Below are 24,695 nucleotides of genomic sequence, written 5' to 3' on the forward strand. Positions count from 1 at the left end.
GCATAAATGTAATTCTCATCCGTAATCTTATGGTTTTTCACTTCAAATAGTATTGTCAGTGTGGCCTGACATAATATTGTCCGAACACCCTGGGACCTGTGTTGCCTTCTATGTCTTGTATACATTTTTGGTTGATCCAAGTAACAAATACAGAGCTGAATAACGGGCTGAGAGAATATAGGGCTGAGAGAATATAGGGCTGAGAGAACATAGGGCTGAGAGAATATAGGGCTGAGAGAACATAGGGCTGAGAGAATATAGGGCTGAGAGAATATAGGGCTGAGAGAATATAGGGCTGAGAGAATATAGGGCTGAGAGAACATAGGGCTGAGAGAATATAGGGCTGAGAGAACATAGGGCTGAGAGAATATAGGGCTGAGAGAACATAGGGCTGAGAGAATATAGGGCTGAGAGAATATAGGGCTGAGAGAACATAGGGCTGAGAGAATATAGGGCTGAGAGAATATAGGGCTGAGAGAACATAGGGCTGAGAGAATATAGGGCTGAGAGAACATAGGGCTGAGAGAATATAGGGCTGAGAGAACATAGGGCTGAGAGAATATAGGGCTGAGAGAATATAGGGCTGAGAGAACATAGGGCTGAGAGAATATAGGGCTGAGAGAATATAGGGCTGAGAGAATATAGGGCTGAGAGAACATAGGGCTGAGAGAATATAGGGCTGAGAGAACATAGGGCTGAGAGAATATAGGGCTGAGAGAATATAGGGCTGAGAGAATATAGGGCTGAGAGAACATAGGGCTGAGAGAATATAGGGCTGAGAGAATATAGGGCTGAGAGAATATAGGGCTGAGAGAATATAGGGCTGAGAGAACATAGGGCTGAGAGAATATAGGGCTGAGAGAACATAGGGCTGAGAGAACATAGGGCTGAGAGAACATAGGGCTGAGAGAATATAGGGCTGAGAGACTATAGGGATACATATAGGGCTGAGAGTAGGGTTGCATGATATTGGAAATAACAGACATTACGATATTTTGTTTTTCTGTGATATATATTTTCAAGTACAGTTCACCAGATGACTTGAAAAGCTCTATTTGAGAATAATTATTGGCGAGGTGTGGAAAGCTTACTCAGTGTTCTCCACCATGCAAGTGGATCTTCCTCTTTGTCTATGGAAGGTGTTAGCAGGTAGTTGTTTCATTCTGCTTCCACAGCATCCTTGTGGGTCAGAAAGGAATCACCCTTTGATGCAGCTCTGCTCTGTTTAAAGAAACTTCCCAAGGACTTCTTGGCTTTCTTTGCCTGGGACGTATCAGCAACTTCAGGCTCCACTTCAGTGCTGCTGCTTGACGTCTCCTCCTGGCATTCCATCATTTCTGATGCCACTCTGGCCTTGACTTGGGGCTTGTTGTCTTCACTGATGAAGTCCATCTTGAACCGGGGGTCCAAACAAGAAGCCGCATCTAGCAGCTCCTGAGTAGCTTCATCTCCATATTTCTCGTTGATGTAGTGCAACATCTCAGTTTTCAAGGTCTTGGTCAGGTCTGTGTCTCCCTCTGGTATTAGCAGCATTGAAGTGTTGAATAGGTGAAGAACTGGCTTCATATGAGACACTATCATAGTCTTCTCCTGAGAGTGCATCTGTGAAGTCCAGCAGTGGGCCCAGTGACTTACTGACAGATTCCAGGACATCCATATCTTGCCAGGTTAGAATTAGATGCTGGGTCTTCCTGTCCTCAGACAGGACCTGAGTTAAAGCCTTCTGCTGCTCTAGTATCCTGCTGATTATCTTCTGTCTGGAACCCCATCTTGTTTGGCATTCTGATATGAGGGAATGTGAAGGTAGATTGAGTTCCTTCTGGGCTCTTTAAGAGCACTTCTGGCCTTCTAGCTGTGAGAGAAGTGACCCACCAGCTTCTTGCAGACACCTGCAGCACGGTCAATGCGTCCATCCTTTATCACAGAATTTTCTAAGGAAAAAAACAAAGACATAATAAAGTACTTATTATTATACACATTTAATACATTTACTTTAATCAATTATTTATAAATTGCTCAAAACTGTTTTGCAAATGATAACACAATTTGTTATTCGCAGATTACATTTCAGCATGCTTTCTTTGTCTTAAAGACCTATAATAAAACATTCATTCTCATATAACTTATATCTCATGAGTTTAGTACTAACAATTTTACTTAATGATAACCCAAAATATAGGGGCATTTCATTTCTATTGTTTGTTATTGTAAACAAATGCAACATTTAAACATAAAAAAAGATAGCAGAGATATATAGATATGAAACATTAATGCCATAGGATATCAGCCCTGGCATTCAGAGCTTTGGCTATCAACCTGACAGTCTGTATCCTTCATTCCTCCCCAGTCCCATCCTCTACAATAAAAATATATGAAACGTATGAAAAAAAAATCTATTTCAGAACAGGTTGCTATGTAATAATATGTAACAGTAATAGTATACCAATAGCTACAGTAGTAAAATAGAATGCGAAATTGGGCATAATTTGCAAGATGCAATCTGTAGCCAAAGCACTGCAATTTGGTCCATTTGTTCAGGGCAGCAGCCTTCACCATGTTCACAGCATTGTCTGTTGTAATACAGACTAAACGACTCATCTAGGCCCCAATCAGCTAAAGCTTCTCTCATCCCTGTTGTGATGTTCAAGTTCACTTGTATGATCCTCTGGGAAAAAGCAGTTTCCAAACAGTGACTTTTCAGGTGGAAGTCCTCATTAATAAAGTGTACGGTCAGACTTATGTAGGGCTCCGTTGTCCGGCTGGACCACAAGTCTGTTGTTGCTGTATAATATTCCACTTGTGACAGCTGATTTTCAACTTGTGCCTTGCATTTCTCGTAAAGCTCTGGGATGGCAACTTCAGAAAAATAGTTGCGTGATGGCATTACATACCGCTTGTCAAGCGACTGGATTATGTTTTTAAAACCCTCTTTGGTAACCGTGTTAATTGGTACCATGTCTTTGGCGACGTGAAATGTTATTGAATCCGTGATTTCTCTCTGCCTTTTGGAACCTTTCTCGTATGGTGTAATATTGGCAAAGGCATTCGAAATAGATTTTTACTTTGGAGGGTATTGAGATCTTTGCACTGGTCTTACAAATATTTGTGGTGCCGCCTTAAATGATCAAACATATCAGTCGTGTTGCCTCGTTGTGGCAACAATTGCAAGGCACTCTCGACAAAGCACCTGTTTATGGTCAACATCATCCTGTCTGTAGCCGAAATATTTCCATATAATTGATGATGCTTTTCTTTTTGCAACCAAATTCTCAATTTCGGTCTTTTTTGCCTGTTCCTCGCTCATAATTTCGTCGAGCGCAAGCAGAGTAGCAACGAACTCTGTGTTTAAAATGAAAATGCTCCCAACATGCTCTGCTGCAGATTGTTATTTTGGAAATGTTTTATTATCCTTTTTTGCAGAACATTTACTAAATAATGCATTTTAGCTACACAGACATCAAACACTTGTAATCCAATCATCATCAAATATTTTGCACCCAGTCCTGAAATGTTTTTAACAATTAAATTAAAACTTAAGATGGATTCCTATAGGAATTATGCTTTCCTTTGTAAGTGAATGTCTTGTGGGTACCTTTTCAGAAGTTCCCTGATTTCCAGATTTTTGGAAATCAGGGATTCTTCAAAAAAAAAAAAAATGTTTTTTGGGGGGGGCGGGATTAATCTGTCAGCAAGTATTTTGAGGACATCTGAACTGAAAGTCCATGAGCTAATGGGGGTTGCAAGACTTATTGGATATGTTAAGTATTCAAAGTTGAACATCTTTAAATGAATTCTAGCTAGCTGGCTAGGCACTGAGCATTGTTTATGTCACTATATCAATGTTGACACTAACAATGTTAATGTAGTGGATGGTTTTGTCTACCCACAGGAGGGTGCTGTGGTGGCCCTGTTTAAGATCTGCCGGCAGGACTGCTTCAGTGATCTCTACGCACACGCCCTGAGGACGGTGGCCTCCATATGCTGCGTGGAGGAGGGCATAAACCAACTGGAGAAGGTGGAGTAGCAAGCCATTTACACTTCTACCGCAGACACACACACACACACAAACACACAAACACTGACAGACATTCAGCGAATCGTTTGCGCTAATGACAGCAAAAGCATATTTACCGCATGCTCTCTGGAAAGCTGCCCAAGTGCTGGGTGTAGGTCTGGATGGCAACCACTACTACTGGTGCCTAATAAACAAACAGAAACATATGCATAAACACACAAATTGAAACAAACACAATCATGCACTAAAGAAAGTCAAATATATCATTGTATTTGTCTTCTGGCTGTGTAGAGGGAGCCCATAAGCCGGGTAGAGGGAACCCAGTGGACAGACAGTGGGACCCTATGTAACTGAGCCGAAATCCTTCTGATTTTCTCTTCAATCATACATCTCAATACAGTTTTCCGTTACAAAAGTAAAATAATGCTGAGAATGGAGTTTTCTCAACTACACTCAAAAAAGAACAGGATGCATAAGGCAATTATTAGGAGAAGTATTGCGGCGCAAATTTAATTCACAGTGTGGGCTTTCCAAACGTACAACACGCCAATAGGATCTCACTAGCTGGTACTTGGCTCTGCCCACTTTTGCAGGCTCCGCCCAACTCGGCTCCACTAGACTTCCATTGGAAAGAGTCAATGAAGATTCAAATGTTGGGTTTAGTGTGTTAGTGTGACTAACACCCACAGAGAGCCCATTCATCACACACGCACGGCATATTTCCACATTTATTTTTTACAGTAGAAAAGGTGCAAACAATGAGGGAAGCGGGAGACATGGCTGTGTGAGTGATGTTTTGGGGCTCTCACATACTGTACAAAGGAGCGTTTGTTCCACTGCTGGCTGAGTTCTTCTTGCTGGCTGTTACATTTCAGTTACATTTCAAGTTTAGGTCGTTAAGACGCATAGCCCTGTACCTACATAAATGTTGGGGTGCGTGCACTTTCGTCTTTAGAGTTTGAGCCGGGAGATTGACGTGCTTCAGTAGACCGACATACATCCGGTATTTTCTGTGTTTTCTTTCATTTTACCGAGAAAACCCCCAGAAACAGAAGCCTCTCCACCCACTGGCCCCCATAAAAGACAGATAGAATCTAAGGCACTGACTAATGAAGCCACACCGGTGTCGGTGTTTGCTGAAAGAGCAGCTTGGAGAACGGAGGCAGCCAGGTGTAAAAACACCAGACAGAACAGGAACAACGACGGGCCCCAGATTAGATGCGACACCTCCAGGGGGAAGTCAATGCTACGAACCAAAAACGAGCCTTCGCTCAGCCGCGACAACCACACCTGTCGCGGTTGCCGGGTGACTGATTCACATCTTTTATCTCATTGGTGGAACACTGTTTGTTTATGCCTGTTGGGGCATGTGCATAAATGGTAAGCTCTCGGAAATGATCATGATAAAGTTGAACCTTCATCGGCATGAAGCTGTGCTGAGTGTCTACCGAACTTGGAGACAAAATGCACACTGACAAAAGTTGGGTTTTTTTTGGAAGGGGGGGGCAGCTTAACTTTGGTACAAAGCTTAAATTCTATAACCCTTTCAGAAACCAGGGATTGCAGAATTGTGAGTAGGATACATAACCTCCATAGGTTATGCCAAGTAAGTGTCTCCCACAGGATGAGAAACAATTTTAGAAAGTGATTGGGAGTGGACTGGGGGCAAAATATGAATAAGAAGTTCTTCTTAGTGAGGCATATTTCGGGAAAGAGCGAGAGGAAGGCGAAAGAATGGATTGTTCCACATCAATGGGCTGTGCTGGGGCACAGGTGACGTATTAGAATCCAGGAATACGAGTCGTCCAATCATGGAGCTCACAGTGACGGTGTTCCGTAAATTACTCTGACAGGTGATGACGGGTAGTCTGTATATATGACTTCAACAATTCTGCCCACGCTGTTTATGAAAAATAAAGTGTACAGTGAGAAATGAAAGCAAAATGTGCTAATTATTGCAGTGTTTTTTGGGGCGTTTTGTATTGTGTTTTGCTTTGCCTGCTATACATACTTTTTGTTGTGGTTCGGATGATTGTTGTGAGGTAATTGTCTTGGCTAATATTTGAGTACATTTGAGTACAATATTTGAGCAGTAATATGAGTCTGTCACTGGCACCAGATGTCTTTTTATAATAGTCCAACTGGAAGTGAAATATCAGAATTGTGACGCTTTTCTAAATGCAGCCATATTGTACTTGGAAGTGTCCCAGAGGTTTTCCTGTGCAACATTGCCACCATGTGGGTAAAGATTTCATTGTCTAACCGAAATCTATAATAAATGTGTATGGACACTTGTTCTATTTCGTTTGTATAACTTCCTTAAGTTTACACACATCCACACACACACACCCACACACACACACACACACAGTCGCACGCATGTATGGATACAAATCCACCAAATCAGACTTAGGATAGAAGCTGGGTTGAACATCTAGACATGACTAATTACAAAATTGCAGAGGACGGCACTTTTCCTGCAGCTATAAAAAAAAGTTTTTTTATTGGATTACTCCTGTCTCACTTAAATATATTAGGAGAAAATTAAAGACATAGATTCCTAGCCAAACAGGTGACGTGTGGGGGTACTGCTGTCGGAAGTCGCACCAGTCTAATATTTTGAGAGACACGTGAGTCACGTTCAGCCCAAAACCTGATGTGGAGTCGTTGGGGAAATGCCAGGCAAGATCTTAGAGCCCTCAGCCCGTAAAAGCACTTCCGTTCCCTGAAGGGAACGGCTGTAAAATTGGAGTGGTGTCATTTAATCATGATGGCTTTATGGGCAGAGCCACTCAGTCTCACCCGAGTTGATCCTGGACACTTAACTATCTGTTTGGACCTAAAAATAGAAGTAGCCTACTGTAGGATTGAGGGATATTTTGATAACTTAAAGGCGGCTGTCAATCAGTATGTTTACATGTACACTAATCAAAATTGAACTGATTGTGGCAATAGACAAAGTATGGCATTAGTTAAGCTTTCACTTTCTTAGCTTATGTTATGCTGGAATTCCTTCAAAACCACCAAAGTAATGATTAGACACTGTCTTCATGAACGCATACAAAAGCGTGATTTATTCCTAAACCAAGACAGCGACCTCTAGTGGCCAATAGGTGTGTTTGCATGGACATTTGTGCTCTTCGTTCTTCCTTTCTATTTTAAAATAAAATCAGTATTTTCTGAGCCACTGACTAAAATGTACTTTGAAGATTTTGTCTAAGACAAAAAACTCACACCTGAACTGAATTGAATCTCTCCATTCAAAAATGTCTTTAACAAAAAATTCCAATAATTGGGGACCAACTACAAGCACTATAAATAAGAATAGAGCCACAAGTAAAAATAATCCTGATAATTACTCACACATATCTTTGCCCTAAAATATGGAATTGCTTTAAGGTGTTCATACCAAGGATCATCAGCGTTTTTTCAGGGCCTATATCCAAAATAATATTGTTAAAAAGGATTGCATGTTAGTCATTGCATGTTAAACGTGCTGTGCATGTCACCTCTCCCCTGCCCTGTAGGTGGACGGGATCCTGTGCCTGGCTGACATCCTAACAGATGAGAACAGCGTTGAGGCGGCGAGAGCCGAGGCCGCGGCGGTGGTGGCCCAGATCACCTCGCCCCACCACACCTCCACCCAGCACCTGGGCAGCTTTCTGGAGAGCATGCAGGACATCGTCACCGCCCTCATTAGTGAGTGCACCACCCCTGGTCCACAGGGCTGTGATTGGACCGCGGGGCTGTGATTGGACCGCGGGTGCTTCTTCGGGTTAGAGCGATGTGTACGTTCTGAAACTTTTGGTCACGGAGAATGAAACACGATAAACCGCAGCTCCTTTAGTCGCACCGTTTTTGGGGATGGGTCTGTAAACCCCACTTGGGACGGCGACCGAGCTCTGTGAGGTCAAAATGGCTTCCTGAGATGAACGTGTTTGTTTCAGTTGGAGTGAGGGTCACTGTGTGTTTCTGTTGGCTTTGTGCGAGGAGCGTGTGTAAGCTAAAAACTTGCTCACACAGTATTTGATGAAAGTGCGGGACAGATATTTAGTTTGTCTGATTGCCAGGGGGTAGAATACATCTCCAGTTTCTCTGTCCAGGTTATGATGCTCTTGGAACTTTGCTGTCTGCTAGATGAGCCCGTGGCTCTGGTGGCTGAGGTCCTTGGGGAACTCCGTGACCTTTCTGAGGCACTGTTTGTGGGGCAAATGTAAGGGAAGGGCAGGCAGTGAGCCACTGAATAGGCATCCGGCTGACCTGGCTACCTTCTGTAGGGCCTTACGTTTGCGCTCGGATCAGCCTCTCCATGGTGCTTCCGTAGACGTTTGTGAGGGTCGTAGGGGACGTGGCACATTTCCTCAGCCGTCTGATGTTTAAGAGGTGCCCGTTGGCCCTTCATCAGCATGGTCTGTGCGGTTGGGGCAGTTTTGCTCCTCAGAGACGTAGCGTCAAGCGTTTGACCCTATGTACGACAACCCAGCGGAGTAGGGGATTCTCTGAAGTCCACGACCAGTTGAGGAGAGTTGAATGGGGTTTGGTTCTTACCCCAGAGTTTGGATGGGGTATTTCATTTCTGAGAACAGTTTGGTTGCTCAGTCTCCCGGTGTACTGAGATGCTTTGGTGTTGAATCTGAAGTGTGTTCCTCTTGTCCCGGTGGGTGGTGTTTGGTGTGATGGTGATGGCGTTATTCGTGTGACTGTCGGGCCAGTATGCCCATTTGACCCTATGTGACCCTTGGCCAGCCTCAGGGCATTTTATGATGATGCCATAGGGAGTGCTACTGGTACTAATTTAGCTCTTTTGCTTTGGCATGTTAGAGTACTGGAACATTACCAAAGCAGGATGGTACAGAGAACCTGAGCACATGGTGGTTTTACTAGAAATATACAGTGTAAAGCATGTCAGGTATCGGTTTACATGAGTTGGCTTGTTCTTTCTAATATGATTTTTAAAACAGTTTAAACTAATAGAATATGAGAGAAAATGATGCTGGTTAATGGCATTTTTTTGAGGATGTTTTTAGATTTGACTAATTTCTAGGGATGGATTCAGGCAGATGTTGACAGTCTCTGCCCAGATGGTAGATAATGCGTGCTACTTCTCCGACCATTCAATCTGCATGAGTTCATTGACAGCAACAAGGTGTAAGAAGTTAATTATCCTTCACAATTTGTCAAACGAATGGTACTGTAATTCTTTGGGATGTGAGTACAAAGGAAATACAGCTCTGGAAAACATTAGGAGAACACTGCACCTTTTTCTGTACTTTCCAAAAAAGTTGTAAGTTTTGAGTGAGGAACAGAAGTGTTCATTTTGCAATGGTCTCTTAATTTTAATCTGTTCCACATTCAAAACCTTCCTTTTCGACTTTTTTGGAAAGGAAAGAAAAAGGTGGAGGGGTCTCTTAAGGGTGTAGCAGAGGGTGGTGCCCTTTCAGGAAATGTTTGTCTCTCATGTAATCAAATTAACATAATATAATGACCATTTAATTGCAACTAAAATAGGATCTTGTAGTAGGCAGAGCTCAGCAGAGCAGAACTCTATTGACAGTTAACCCAGTCCTCAGACAGTTAAGTGGTCCGTCCTGCTTTTCAGAACAACGTGTTTAATATAAATGTCACATTTAAAATGTCACAGACATTTAGACACAGAGTTCTCATTGAGAAGAGAGAACTTCTCAATACCTTCACGTTTCAGTTCACAACCCCAGACATTTTCTCAATGCACAAAACAATTTGGGCAAACAGATTCGTCTTACATCTGACCCATTGTGTGTGTGTGTGTGTTCTCTAGAGCTGTGCGACAGTGCCTCCTGTGGTGAGGTCTTCCTCCTGGCGTCTGCTGCCCTTGCCAACATCACTTTCTTTGACAGCATGGCCTGTGAGATCCTGCTCCAGCTTAACGCCATTCACATCCTCTTCCAGGCCTGCAAAGACCGACAGAGAGTGGATACTCCCTACTCTAAAGACCAGGTGGAGGACTCACACTAGTTCCCCATCTAATTTAAGTCCATGTTTTTTGGCATAGTGCTTAGTTAAAAATGTTGCTTTGTGAAGGCTAACTGTGAGATAGGGCTAGGAACGGCACCTATTTAGTTCATGTACTGTATATTTATAAAAATATGGTACATGAACAATATACTGCAGACTCTCGTCCCTTATTGCTACAGAATGACTTGCTGATTTTGGTGTTTTTAGGTGGTGACCATCTTGGCAAACCTCTCAGTTTTGGAACAGTCTGCATCTGAAATCCTGCAAGAGAAGGGTGAGCAATAAATTAATAAATAAATAAAATAAAAAACTTAGATTAAGATCAAAGGAAGATGCCAGGATTTGACCCAATGACTGACAGAATCACACAGGACCACTACAAAGGAAGACCCATTCATTGCAATGATGTTATAATCCTCAAGATGGCAATCTAAACTCAGTATTCTGCCATGTGACTGGTTCCTTCAACACCACATGTTTCAGATCTTTTTACTGTGGTCCAAACTTCTTTTTTGTTGTGAATTCTCTGAGTGTCTTGCTGATCGAACATGCTCATAAAACATCTGTGGGAGCAGATAATTGTGTTTAGTAAAGGTATATACAGGTCCGGAAATAACTGGACACTGACACAAGTTTTGTTATTTTGTCTGTAACTGTTAAGTTACAGTTGAATAATGAATATGGGCATAAAGGGTTTAGGAATTACAGCTCTTTAAGATGCAAAGGATTCTCGTCAAAGTATTAAAAAAGAAAAATGTCTTTATGACTGTGTTAACTTGTCCAATTACATTTGGGCCCCTGAAATAAGGGGGCTGTATATGAAAAAGGTTGCAATTCCTAAATGTTTCATACAATGTTTTTGTTCAACCCCTTGAATTTAAGCTGATAGTCTGCACTTCAAGTGCATCTCTAGTGCATTGTGTCAGTGTCCAAATATTTCTGGACCAAACTGTAGACCCAGTCCTAATGATCTTCACCTTATAAGACAAAAGATTAAAAGCTGTTTCATTTAAATCATTTTATAATAATACGTAAAAAAACAAAAAACTTTTCATTCTCACTAACAATGATAAACTGTTTTTGGTTGCCTCTCAAGTCAATTTTGTTTTCTGGAGCTGGAAGGACCTACAGAATGTGTCACTGCCCATTGCACTCCAGAACACATTTAGAGAGACATTTCCGTGAGACCTCGTTAGTTGGGGTGGTGTCTGTTTGAAAAGGGTTCCGCGTTTCCGTATGATACGATAGTTATAGATAAACAGGATTTCTAGACAGATTTGCATTGGAGAAACATTGTTTCATGATGCTTAACATATAAACGTAATCCGAAAAAAGAAAAATAACTGGGAAACAACTAAAATAATATCACACTGTGACCTAAAAAAAACGCCAGCGATCTGGAACTACTGGATTTGTTATGGTACTAGGATGTGGTAACTATACTCTGTCTTTCCTCTCTATCTACCTTTTGGTTTTATGACTTCAGGACATTTGCCATTGAATAATGTAATGTTTTTCATCACGACGTTGAGTAAATCTAGTTGAATTCTAGAACCTCTGTCAAAGTCTGTGCCTGGTTGGTTGCTTACTATACTCCTTTTTCACTTGATAAGAGTAGATAATGAAAAATAATTATTACTATACTACAATTACTTATTTTTGGTTCTTTCTAAGGGTTAACCAGGACATTTCCAGGACAGCTCTTGTCAGAGACAAGCCATCACAATGTGGGCACTGTCCACAGAAAAAGGGGATGTTTGTTCAATTCAGTCAACACTCTCTAACTGCCTTGGTGGGTTATTTCCTGCTAGGTATTGAGAGACTTCTCCAGTTTCTGGGTGAGAAGCCGTCCTCGTCCAGTCCATCGGAGGGCGCTGCGTGCGAACGTGTCCAGCAGAAAGCGGCCGTCACATTGGCCCGTCTGAGCAGAGACCCTGATGTGGCCCAATCAGCCATCCAGCTCCAAGGTACAGGTCACATTCCCTGCCCTCCGACCTGCGCTTGATGATTAGTGGGAGAAAGGCAAAATGTTCAAAGGAATGTTCATGAACCAACTACACAACTGTCAAAGTGACCATGGCTTTTCACCACTAGCTGTTCCACGTCTCATTGCACTGTGCCGTTCACCAGCGGAGAGGAACGACAGCGACTCTGTGCTGGTTGCCTGTCTAGTAAGTACCTTTAAGGATGTGTTTTTCTAATTGTCTCTGAACATTAGTAACCCGTTTAACCAGCACACTAATTGAGACACAATACAGGAAATGACTGTTTGACTTGAATACCACACATCGTGCAAACCGCTAAAACATTTTAGCTGGTTGGGTTGCTCAGTTAGGATGAACGCCTTTGAGATTTGTTAAGAGGATGCAAAGAGTGTGCACAGCTGTCAACAAGCAAAGGGTGGCTACTTCGAAGGATCTAAAATATGAAATGTATTTTGAATTAGGATGTGTTTCCAAACTTGCGACTGGTCCTGTATATTCCTTTAGATTATTTCTTCAGCTGCTTTTAGCGGATGATAAGCCTGGTTACATGAAGACCGATAAAACATTTGAATGTGATTATATTTAATGTCACAATATTAATATTGAAATGTATGTAGTGTACATTCAGTAGATTACATGCAGAGAAAATGAACTGAATAAAATTATGAAACATTGAAGTTAACAAGCAGTCCACAAATTATTATCCTAGTACAGACATCATTCTTTAAAGATCTAATCAACCGCCTGACAAAGCACATCCCATTACTGCGATAAAGCAGGGTATGGATAAATATGCTACTACCATACACATTCCTTCTCATCCTTTATCATTCAGTCGGCCTGATCATTACTGAATCACTGGCAAGATAAAGAGACTCTCAGGGGTTTCATTAATAGAGCTGGACTGCTCTGGCACATAAGGGCTCTCTCCTTTACGGTGTGTCGCATTGCTTGTTATATTCAGTTTAACAGGAATTTATTTCGACGCTGCCCGTTACATTTAGGTGTAGGTGTGGAATAAGGTTGGCTTTCAAAGGATGCATTTGTTAACTAATATCTCATTAGTTAGCATTTCCCTGCTGGAGTAGAACTGTACTTTTTTCTGTGTTCACTGATCCATCTCTCCCCACCTCTCCCGGTGCTCTGCAGGCTGCCCTGAGGAGGCTCGCAGCAGGGTGTCCAGACAGCATCGAGGCCGCCGACCACCAGCAGCTGATCAAGCCCAGACTGGTGGACTCTTTCCTGCTGTGCTCCAACATGGAAGAGAGCTTTGTATGAGAAGGTCCAGAGCAGAGTGAAACCGACCACTCAAAACAGGGCAGGGTTGATAAAAGTGAATCCCTACATCCCACAGCACGCCTGTACATGGAAACCAATCTGAATGTGTAACGCAAAGACCGTGGGTGATGGAAATGTAAAAACTGACCAGAAATGAATCAAAATCTGTTTGAAGGTTACAATACTGTGGATGTCAGAAATTCATATTCAGAGACAATGAATCATGAATACTTACAAAATGTACATTTCAGTTTGTCCAATTTATCAGTTTCTGTCTATTTTCAATTATTTGTGTCAGCTGCCAATTCAATGGGTTGTTGTAAGCAGAAAATAATTTGTTGTTACCTACAAATTATAATTTGTATAAATAATTAATTTTGGTGAAAATACACATTAACGTATTTAAACAGTTATCTAATTTCACTTCCTAGTTCAGGAGACTTCAGCTGCTGCTTGGAGTATAAGGAAACCTCTGTAGTTGGGTAAGCTAGAAACAAAGTGCTTTAAAAGCGTTAATATTTTACCTATATTTTACATTGTTGTCTTGGATCTCAAACATTGGATTTTCTGCTAAGAAACCACAAGGGTTATTGACCACAGGATCTGTGGTGAATCCAGTTTTTAATTTTTTATTTAAAAAACATACAAAATGTTAAATCAATTAGTATTATATTGTATGGCATGCATATACTGTAATAAAGATAAGCATACCTTAAAATGAAAGCTTTTTGTTGCTAACAAGAAAAGTGTCGCCTCAAAACTACACCTCCACTGGAACTTCACTGCTGTACTAAATGTGACCAGACAAAACTAAGCCAAAACATGAACAGTGAGACCATGTCAAAGGAGACGACTGTTCAATAATCGATGATGCCTTGCGTCCCTTCGTAAGGCCTAATGAGGACCCAGAGTCTGCAGCCATGCCCATCTCACGAGAGGCGCTACACTGCCTACATCTCCAAGGAACAATGGTCCTGTTTCATCCTTTATCACCAACAAACGAGGGGATGAACAAAGCCTTTGTCCGAGGCTCACAGAGAAAAGAGATGGAGAGATGGGGTGGTTCCAAAGGTCCATGACTGGCTTTGAACTATCAGGTCATAGATGTTTCAGAACCATGGGGACACCCCCTTATTCCTCCACCAGTACAATGTGCTACCAGAGTAGTGCGGGCAGAGCAGTATGCTTTGTATTGTCATGTGTTTGATGAAAAAGTTCTCTCAACCTTTACCCGTCCTTGGAGAGACAATTGAGGCTTTTCTGTTGCTGTTGCCTCTTTCCACCTAAGGGCACATGCTCCTCGCAGGCTAACTGCTGCCAAGCTGTGTTTGTAGTGTCCAGTAGGAGGCGTGGGGCTGTGTTCAGACAGCTTTGTGATGGCTCCTGCTCTCTTTGTTGAATCCCAAAGAAATCTAGTGGTGAGAAAGTACTGCCAACCCTTCATGAAGATCAGCATTAAATGCTGTATTAAATAGATCATTGCAATACTGGCCTATATTATGTTCTACAACTGTTAAGTGTGCCAGTTTGAACGACTTGAATTACCTTTTGTGATGTTAAAGTGCAATTGAGATGATCAGTTAAATAACTTGCATCCAGTCCTAAACTGCATCCAGTCCTAAACTGCACCCAGTTTTGATAGGGATTCCGGGGGAACGTGGATAGGGAAAGTGCTTAGTAGCTGTCTACACTGGAATTGGAGAAGAGGGATGAAGACAACAAAAAGAGATTAGTCTACATATGAATGTAACCCCAGATCGTTAACCTTGCTAACGGGTAAGGTACCAGCAAGGACTAGACACACATACCAAACAAACTGACTTTAGGATTATAGTAAGAGCAGTGACTACATCCAGCTCTCTCTGGGACACAACTCTATTTAATATTTTTCCATGAACATACAATATTACACTTTAGTTTTTTTTTAACAAAAGCATTAAAATACCTTTAATTAACATTTTAATATGAGCATTGCTGTTACGCTGGACTACTGATAAACATTACATGACATTTTCACAGGTCCAACAGAACACAACAGGATGACTTTAAAAAAGACAACAGGAAAAAGCTGTATCTTACCAACTGTTCAACACCGAAATCATCACACACAGCCGCCAAACACGGAACAAGTGTGTACACCTACCCTTTCCTGCCAAGCGGAACAGCTTGCTCTTCCTGACGTTCCTAAGTCCTGCTTATATAGCCACCGGCTGGAGTCCTGCTATTCTCCCTGACCCCACAAGGAGACAGCGGCTACACAACTAAAACATAAAAATACAATTTCTCATGGAAAGCGATTAATTGAACAAGTCTTGTCAACAATTTAGGGGACACCAAAGCTTTTTATAGAACAATTCACTGTGAGGAAACTTTGCTACAGTCGACCATTAAAGTTTTTTGTAAACATTTGTTTGAGCCTATGGCCTCCCTACATGTCTCAATGGGTTTCAAGCACGGCTATACACTCAGGCCCTTTCAATATTTCTTTGTAGATTTTGATATGTGTCAGGAATTATTTTTATTGAACAATCCAATTTATCCAATTTGTATTTTATTACAAGATTAATTGAAAGCTGTCGTTTGTTTTTTCAAAAGAAGAAATACTTGTCTATACCAATTATTTTTAAGTGGTTAAAAATTATGTTGCCCTCTTTCACCCTGCATTGGAATCAGAAGACTAATGAGTAACTAAAGCCTCTGCTAAATGAATTAAATGTACATCTTTCAGGTTTGATAACAACATCAAGGTATCATATCTCTGTAATCATTGCTGAGAAGGTTGTTGCTGTTGGGCCAGCTACTTGCAAGGGTATTTTTGAATATAAAATAGCCTAAAATAGCCTAAAGTATTTTCATACTCTTGTCTTAAGGCATTTTTTATTTTAAGTTATATTTCTTCCTGGTAAATTGTATTTTACGCTCATCCATGGATGGAAGATCAAGTGTCAGTGACTTGACAGAGGTCTGGGGGCATGAAGAGTGCTGGAGAATTATAACCACTGACGCAAGGCTGTAGACTCTTTTTCGTCACATTGACTTAATATACAAACACTGTAAAACTGATATTTCCACAGGAGATGTTTGGTTTTGCACAAAAGATCCCCTGAGGCAAGTTACACTCTTCAAGATTCAGTAATACATTTGTAGGTTTAGATTTTTTTTAGGTTAAGATTTTTTTTCTGAAAAACAAGATGCCTCTTCAACCTTGGGAGACTAAATACATTTTAAAACTGTGCCACACATCCTACTTAGAAACAGGGAGTACAGTTAACATATTGGTTACTCTACCATTTCTGTATCAATCACTGTTGAGACATGGTCCTCTGCCTCTTGTTCTAAGCAGTTAATGTTTAAAACAAATACTATATCTTGACACCTTCCAGTGGCAGTGCATGGTTCTTCCTCAGTCTTCTTCTGTAAATTCACTGAGGAAGACAACATACAGCTCTAGGAAAAAATGAAGAGACCACTGCACCTTTTTTCATTCCTTTCCAAAAAGGTTGAAAAGGAAGTTTTTGAGTGAGTAACAGAAGGGTTAAAATTAAAAGGCCACTGCAAACTGAATGCTTCTGTTCCTCACTCAAAACGTTCCTTTTCAAAGTTTTTGGAAAGGAAAGAAAAGGTGCAGTGGTTTCTTCATTTTTTTTGGAACTATATATATTTCAAGCTTATAAGACAGTATTTGATATTCATAGTCTTACACCTGAATTGGTTGTCTTTGTTCTCAAGGGGGAGGGGTGACCCTTGGCTGAAGGCCCCTGGCTTACCAGATATATATGTTTTCTGTCAATGACAATTTGATTGGTTTGAAGCCAAATTTAATTGGGGTTCCCTTTGTTCCACAAGTATTACCCACAGTTTATCTCAGCTCAAAGCTGATTGGCTAATTATTTTATATTTCCTTTATGAACAGGGGCGCTGTTTTGACACATTGGATGATCTCCGATAGGGATCCATAGTACAGATTCAGACAAAATTGAAGGAAAAGTAAGAAAACAAAAAGACAATTAAAATAAATCCTTGCTTTCGATATCTATAGGTCACTGTTGTGGGGGGAAGCACGGCTTCCTTTGGCTTCCAGGAGTTCATGCCACTGGCATCTTCTCTGCTGTCACAGTGCTTCTTACGTTCTCTGTCTGCCTGCTTCAGACTCACTTTAGAAAATCCAAGCTAACAATTCAGGCTATATTGCAGATGAATGCCTTCCATATGTGTTCCCCTGAATTAACACCTACTCTAACTGTGGATTACTATTAAAGGGTTCCAGACTGACATTTACCCTGGTGCCGTTGGTACTGCTAACAGCTACAGTCGGTAGACTAGCCTATAAACATGGTGGGACCTCATGAGGATATCATGAGTCATCAGGTTAGAAAAACATCCATGCCATTTTGTTAAGAAGTGTAATAACTAGACATTAGTTAGTTATTTAATAAACAGATTGTTTCATATACAGTAGCTCATACATCCAAGCTGGAGTGTAAATCCATCCAGTACTTCTCATTAAGTTTGTGTTGGTAATTAGACTATAGGCCAAATTGCAAAAAGATTTTACTGTTAAAACACAACTATAATTACAGATATTTGATTTTAATACAGATGAATTACATCTTATGCATTACCTGCAATAACTAATAAAACACTTTGCAGTTCTAGTTTCTCCAAAGCAGTATCAAATATTATTTTGGAAAAGAGTTGTTTTTAAGTTTAATATATTAATGAATAATAGTACACTGAATAATATTGAGAGTTGAGAAATATAAATAAAGCGTACGTAAATCTGAGTCCACATTCCCTTCTACAGGAACAAGACTACAAAGATTCTAAAGCTTTCCACAGTTGAAATTTGAAATGTTATTATACGATCTACCGTAATCTTTCAGTTTGAGAGAGTGACTCTCTCATTACAGCCGCAAGCCCCAGTGAAACTAGCACAGGGACAGAATACAAAATGTATTTTCAGGAACCATGAGGATAATGCTTTTTACGGTTGAACTAAATCATGGTTTTAGAAGGCTTAAAAAAGAGTTTGTTTGAAATGAGGTGACGATATATAATGTATGTAGCTTACCCTTAATAGGTATTTATAGAATTCCGTGAAAAAAATGATCTTGGCTGTCCAACAGAATCAGTGTAGGTGGTTCCCAGTGATGCTCTCAATGGTGCAGCTATATAACCATTTCAGGATCTGATGCGCCAACTGTCTGGCTGTGTGTGGACCCTGTTAATTTATTGGTGATGTGGACACCACCAAGGAACTCCATGCACTCTATCAGCTCTGCTTAGTCCAAGCTGATGAAAACCCCTTGATGTTATTGGGCTACTTTCCTTCCTGTAGTCCTTGGGCACTTTTAAAAGATGCACTTCGGAATCTTAAGCACAACACATTTTGTACAAACATGTTGTATGAAGGGATGTTGTTGATTTTCAAGCTTTTGTCAACTTTTCACAGTATACTACTAAATGACATTTTTGGAGAGGAATATTTATGGAACCACCAGCTGGATCTCTTGATACTTGCACGCGGAGTGTACAATGAGCACTAGGTGGCGATGAGGATCACAATTTTACAGATATTTGTTGTTGCTGTTGCAGCTTTTTTTCAAAGTAAAATAGTTTCAGCAACCATTTGCTGGCAAAATTACTCTGCAATAGGGAACATACATTTTGCCAGTGTTCCATAGACTTAACATTCGCAGTCTTTGGTGATTAGCCCCAAATATTTCGGGCCAATTCCCCCTAGATATTTCCATCATTAGAGTGTTTGTATCCAGCCTCAAACTTAGGACCAATTAGTGCACATGTCACCTTTGGTCTGATGGCCAATTAAAAACGGAATATTATGCTAATTTAATATTACATAGGTTCTTGGTGGTGCGGTCGCCATACGAGGACCCAGAGGGATTTTAATTGCTTTTATACTTAATCATCAACACAGCAATAATATGAACATTTCTCTGGTCACAGTGTTTGGTCAGGGTCAGTACAGAGTAAAACCTTGTACACAAATGCACCACAGATTCTGGTATTGTTGCTTTGATGTGTATATCGCTTAAAAAGATTCAGATTTCCAGAGTGCCATATTTTTTTCTTTTTTTAATGAAAAAATACATTACATAGCAATAGCAGTATGTTTACCCTTGAGATATTCACGGTGCTATGCACATGCAATGTTGCCTGCCTTGCTCCTGTATTTGAAATGACTGGACTTCTGTGAGAACACACACACACAACATGTGTGGCTATGGGATTCTGACATTCAAAAATAAAAATATATATACTGTATATAAATATATATATATATATATATATATATATATATATATATATATATATATTTTAAATGCTCTTGAACTGAAGAAATATTTCAGTCTGCATTGGGTTCAGTACATTCCTCATGGAGACTGCCTTGAATATTTGTGATTATTGCCTGAGTGCTCCTTAATTGTGAGTACAGGAGCAGACTAGCATGGGGTCTGGTTGCACTGTTTAGTATTGACTGTGTAATAACCAGACATTGTATTCAAAGCTTAACTTTAGATGTGTTCTGTAATGTGTTCCAGCCAGAATAAGTGTACCTTGATTTCTTAACAGTTTCATCATGTAGGTCTGCTGTAACAAACAACAAAATGAATTGTAACATTAGAACATGCCATAATATTAGTAATAGTGGTATGATAGTGTTTCACAAGATGTATTTACAGTAAATTATTTTCAGTGCTTACAAAAACAAATGTTTACCAATTGTCAGAAGCCATACGGCACAAGCCAATTGACACATTTCTACATTAATTTCTACACAGTTCACTCAATTTCTTTACAAATTGTTGTGGAATCATTGTGCCAAGTACATCACTTTTTAGATTTTTTAATATCTAGAAATATAGTTTTTACATCCTTTAGAATCTGGTCACTGAAATAGAAACTGGGCCTAACTTGCGTTATTTAGCAACCTGATCTTACGGAGTCGACACAACATAGTGTACGTACGTCTATGACTCCCCAGTAATGAATATGATATCTGACATTACATCTTTATTGTTTAATTACATTAGAATTTGCAAAAGGTTTAAAGAATTTTCCAAACCGCAGGATAGGTTATGAAATTACAAAAACATACAATACGTAAGCAAATAGCTAAAACTAATTATATGAATTTGGTATAAAAACGATTTGCTGTTGCTGCAATTCCTCTGATGCAGCTGTTGCAGTTTCCACAAGGAGAATATAGTCTAAACTGGGGCTTTTTAAAACAGCCGGACAAACAACGCCTGATATGGGCCTAAACACGCTATTTACGCCTGATACCTACCAATCCCCCAAACCCCACCTTCCCATGCTCATATACACCATAAACAGCCCCACAACGATACCTAGCTTCCATCATTAGTGAACATTTGAAAATCATATAATTGCTAGAACACTAAGTGAGATATAAAACACTGTCCAGCTCTCAGGAAGGACTCATTGGCTGCATTCTGTAGTACACAGTGCTGATAAGCTACACAGTGATACATTAGAAAAAACAGCATAGTGAACCAGGAATCAGGATCAGTTTCCTCAGCAGCTCACTTTCTCCCTAACTCTATCATCACCATGTCATTATCCTGGCTCTCTCTGACCCTCTATCAACTCTATCATCACCATGTCACTATCCTGGCTCTCTCTGACCCTCTATCAACTCTATCATCACCATGTCATTATTTTGGCTCTCTCTGGCCCTCTATAAACACCATGTCATTATCCTGGCTCTCTCTGGCCCTCTATCAACACCATGTCATTATCCTGGCTCTCTCTGGCCCTCTATCAACTCTATCATCACCATGTCATTATCCTGGCTCTCTCTGACCCTCTATCAACTCTATCAGCACCATGCCATTATCCTGGCTCTCCCTGACCCTCTATCAACTCTATCATCACCATGTCATTATCCTGGCTCTCCCTGACCCTTTATCAACTCTATCATCACCATGTCATTATCCTGGCTCTCCCTGACCCTCTCTTCCTTCACTGCTGCTGACCTGGGCTTTTCAACTTGGATATGAATTCATTTATAATTAATAAATAGTGACTCTGCTGTGTAAGTAGCAGAATACCAAGGAAACAAAAAACAGTTGATTTTAAAATAAAAATGTAATTTAGTTTTAGTCATTATCTATTATGTTTGAGGGCCATGAACTAAGTAATGCTGCAGTCCCTAAGAAATATTCATACCTCAAACAAATTACAGAGATGGAATACCTTTTTGGAACATTCAAGAAGTTCAAGAAGCTATACATTCAACAAAAGTTTAGGAATTAGACTTGAAATGACTATGACTAGCTACTGCATGTAGGCTAGCTATATTAATCAACAGGCATGCAGTGATCATGTAGGTAAGTGGCTTATAGCTTTGGCCGGATATTGGGCTAAATGTTTAAATGGCTAGCCCCCTTCCCCATCACAGGCTACTGCGACAGCACCCCTGACTTTGCTTGCTCTATTAGTAGGCACACAATCACTGACTGAATTGTCTCTGCTGTCACCTGATGTTAGTGTTTGACCAGGGATAGGTGCTCTGAGGTGCGGCAGTGATGTCTAGCAAGCTATGTATAAAATGAATGGATGTTTGCGCATGTACTAGGCAGCAAGTGGACTGAACTGTAGAGCTCTGAAAAAAGCACAGGTTTCATGAATGGTGCAGAGCTGGAATCAGCAACAAATCGCATTACTCAGCCAAGAAGGAAGCAAAGCAAAATTCTACTGTAACTAAATTGAGTAGATAAAATGTAACGTAAATGTAATGTAAATATTTAAATAAACTGGCTGTCCACACAAGAAACACTGACTAGTCGCCATTAACTATATTTCAAACACCTAAGTACAGTATTTGATGACCAACTTTAGCTTTAAAAGCTTGTGCAGACTCTGCTCCACTTGGTCGTAGGTCCTCAAGGCCCCTCACCATTAAAAGACACAGCATGTTCTCAGTCCCGAAGACAAGACTGTCATTTCCCTCTCTTTCCTTCACTCTAACATCCCAGAGGAATGGCATCTCCTCAGGTCTCCACCAGGCATCAACGGCAACGAGGCTTCTGCGCCGTTGCTCGTCCACTTACGGACTGGGGGAGGGTACGCTTTTGAATTATTTTAAACGAGGGATCTATTTTGTTTAGTGTTAAACCAGTAATCAATACACACCAAACAAATGTTAAAAGAACATTGGAAATGGTAAGCCATTTCGACATTAACATTAAAATCATGAACAAATTTGGATTTTGTGCGAATGTTTAGAAGGTACTGATTGCACAAATGTTGGACCCAGATAAAAATGAAATGCATGTGACAACCTTCATCAAGGGACAGTCTGATTTGTTAGTTGGTGCTAAAAGGAATTGCTGTGTTTCTGAGAATATGACCTGAATCATGCTAAACTGCTGTCACAATCAGTAACTTACAGCCAATGGGCATAGTCTGAAAATGTGATCGCCCATCATGGACAACTACTTACTACTGACTTGACTTCAGAACAAAACAGTGTATTATATCAAAGGTAGGTTAAACTGCTTTTGGCGATCTCCATGGTACCAGAATGACACTGACTCTCACATTTCTCACCATTAAATATTAGTATAAAAAAAACCTATGCAAAATAAAATGTCAACTGCAACTTCTACTGATTTCGCAAAAACACATTTACTTGAAGATCAGTAAAAATATACATTATTACCAGAATGGTAATTCCACTGACCTTGTTCAAATTGCCTAGGGCCCCCTGCCCACACTTGTGAAATGCATTTATGATGCAAAGACTCAAGCACCAGCTCACCCGTCAATTGAAAATAATGTGAGTTCATTGATCACAAAAACAAATAAATGAAATCTTTGGATACCTATATTGAGACTTCGAAGTTTAGGAATCAGCCTTAATCGTGGTGCATTGTTTGAAGTAGAACATGTAATTAATTGATTCAAATGACAATGTAATTAATTGATTCAATTGAACATTTTATTAATTTTCTGAGCTCCAAATCTGTGTAAAAGTCTTAGTCCACTAATAGACTAATTAAAGACATTACTCTAAACAGTAACTCTTTACTTTTTAAAATATACAATGTATAACATTGTAACAAATCTGTTTTTGTGGCCTCCCTTAAAATGCAGAACAGAAGATATTTGCTTTGCCAGATTGTTGTGTATTTTTTTTTCAAGTAGTCCTGTGGTAAATAGTCCTTTCAAGATTTGCCATCACTTGTATTTAGGCATTCACTGCATTTTCTGTCTTCAACTTGCCCAGTTTCCGCAAATGTATGGCATTTCTTCTAACCATCTCACAAGAAATCAATTATCTCACAAAACATTATTGTTCATTTGTATTTAGTGTTTTCATGTTCTTTTTATTAATTCTTATGTTATATAGGGTTTTTGCAAGCAAATAAACACTTAAAGCCAAGATAAATAGCTTTACACCAATTTCTAAGGGGGCCTATGACTTTTGCACAGTACAATACATCCAGCACTTCAATCTCACACCCCAACCCAACATACACCAAGAGTCATGACCAGATAGGTCTACCAGTCAACATTACATCATTTCTAACATAATTTAGTTAAGGGGTACGGAATGTTTGGAAGTTTACACCGAGGAAAGAAAATGGTTAATTGGGCCCAATTTGAAAATTTTCACTTAGGGGTGTACTCACTTTTGTTGCCAGCAGTTTAATGGCTGTGTTTTGTGTTATTTTGAGGGGACAGCAAATGTACACTGTTATACAAGCTGTACATTCACTACTTTACATTGTAGCAAAGTGTAATTTCTTCAGTGCTGTCACATGAAAAGGTATAATCAAATATTTACAAAAATGTGAGGGGTGTACTTACTTTGGTGAGATACTGTATATATATTGTACAAAATAGAAAAAAGTTATAATTTAATAGAAAACAACAGCATTTCAGATAATATACACTCACTTAAAGGATTATTAGGAACACCTGTTCAATTTCTCATTAATGCAATTATCTAATCAACCAATCACATGGCAGTTGCTTCAATGCATTTAGGGGTGTGGTCCTGGTCAAGACAATCTCCTGAACTCCAGACTGAATGTCAGAATGGGAAAGAAAGGTGATTTAAGCAATTTTGAGCATGGCATGGTTGTTGGTGCCAGACGGGCCGGTCTGAGTATTTCACAATCTGCTCAGTTACTGGGATTTTCACGCACAACCATTTCTAGGGTTTACAAAGAATGGTGTGAAAAGGGAAAAACATCCAGTATGCGGCAGTCCTGTGGGCGAAAATGCCTTGTTGATGCTAGAGGTCAGAGGAGAATGGGCCAACTAATTCAAGCTGATAGAAGAGCAACTTTGACTGAAATTACCACTTGTTACAACCGAGGTATGCAGCAAAGCATTTGTGAAGCCACAACACGCACAACCTTGAGGCG

General features: G+C 40.2%; 1 protein-coding gene across 5 annotated transcripts in view; it reads left to right on the forward strand.

Annotated features, from left to right (window-relative positions):
• Positions 1–14,231, forward strand: part of LOC105018630 (INSC spindle orientation adaptor protein) — a 76,931-nt gene extending 62,700 nt beyond the window's left edge. For 4 of the 5 annotated variants that reach the window (XM_029115297.2, XM_010884228.3, XM_010884226.3 and 1 more), the window contains exons 7-13: positions 3,890–4,015; positions 7,543–7,714; positions 9,813–9,991; positions 10,217–10,283; positions 11,821–11,976; positions 12,104–12,180; positions 13,144–14,230. In XM_029115297.2, the coding sequence (XP_028971130.1) occupies positions 3,890–4,015; positions 7,543–7,714; positions 9,813–9,991; positions 10,217–10,283; positions 11,821–11,976; positions 12,104–12,180; positions 13,144–13,272 (906 nt within the window). In that variant the 3' untranslated portion in view covers positions 13,273–14,230. Of the gene's footprint in view, positions 1–3,889; positions 4,016–7,542; positions 7,715–9,812; positions 9,992–10,216; positions 10,284–11,820; positions 11,977–12,103; positions 12,181–13,143 lie in introns of all 5 variants that reach the window. The other variant, XM_020056603.2, reaches the window with a different exon arrangement.
• Positions 14,232–24,695: the final 10,464 nt, after the last annotated feature.

This window comes from Esox lucius, chromosome 19 (genome assembly GCF_011004845.1).
Source record: "Esox lucius isolate fEsoLuc1 chromosome 19, fEsoLuc1.pri, whole genome shotgun sequence".
NCBI lineage: Eukaryota > Metazoa > Chordata > Actinopteri > Esociformes > Esocidae > Esox > Esox lucius.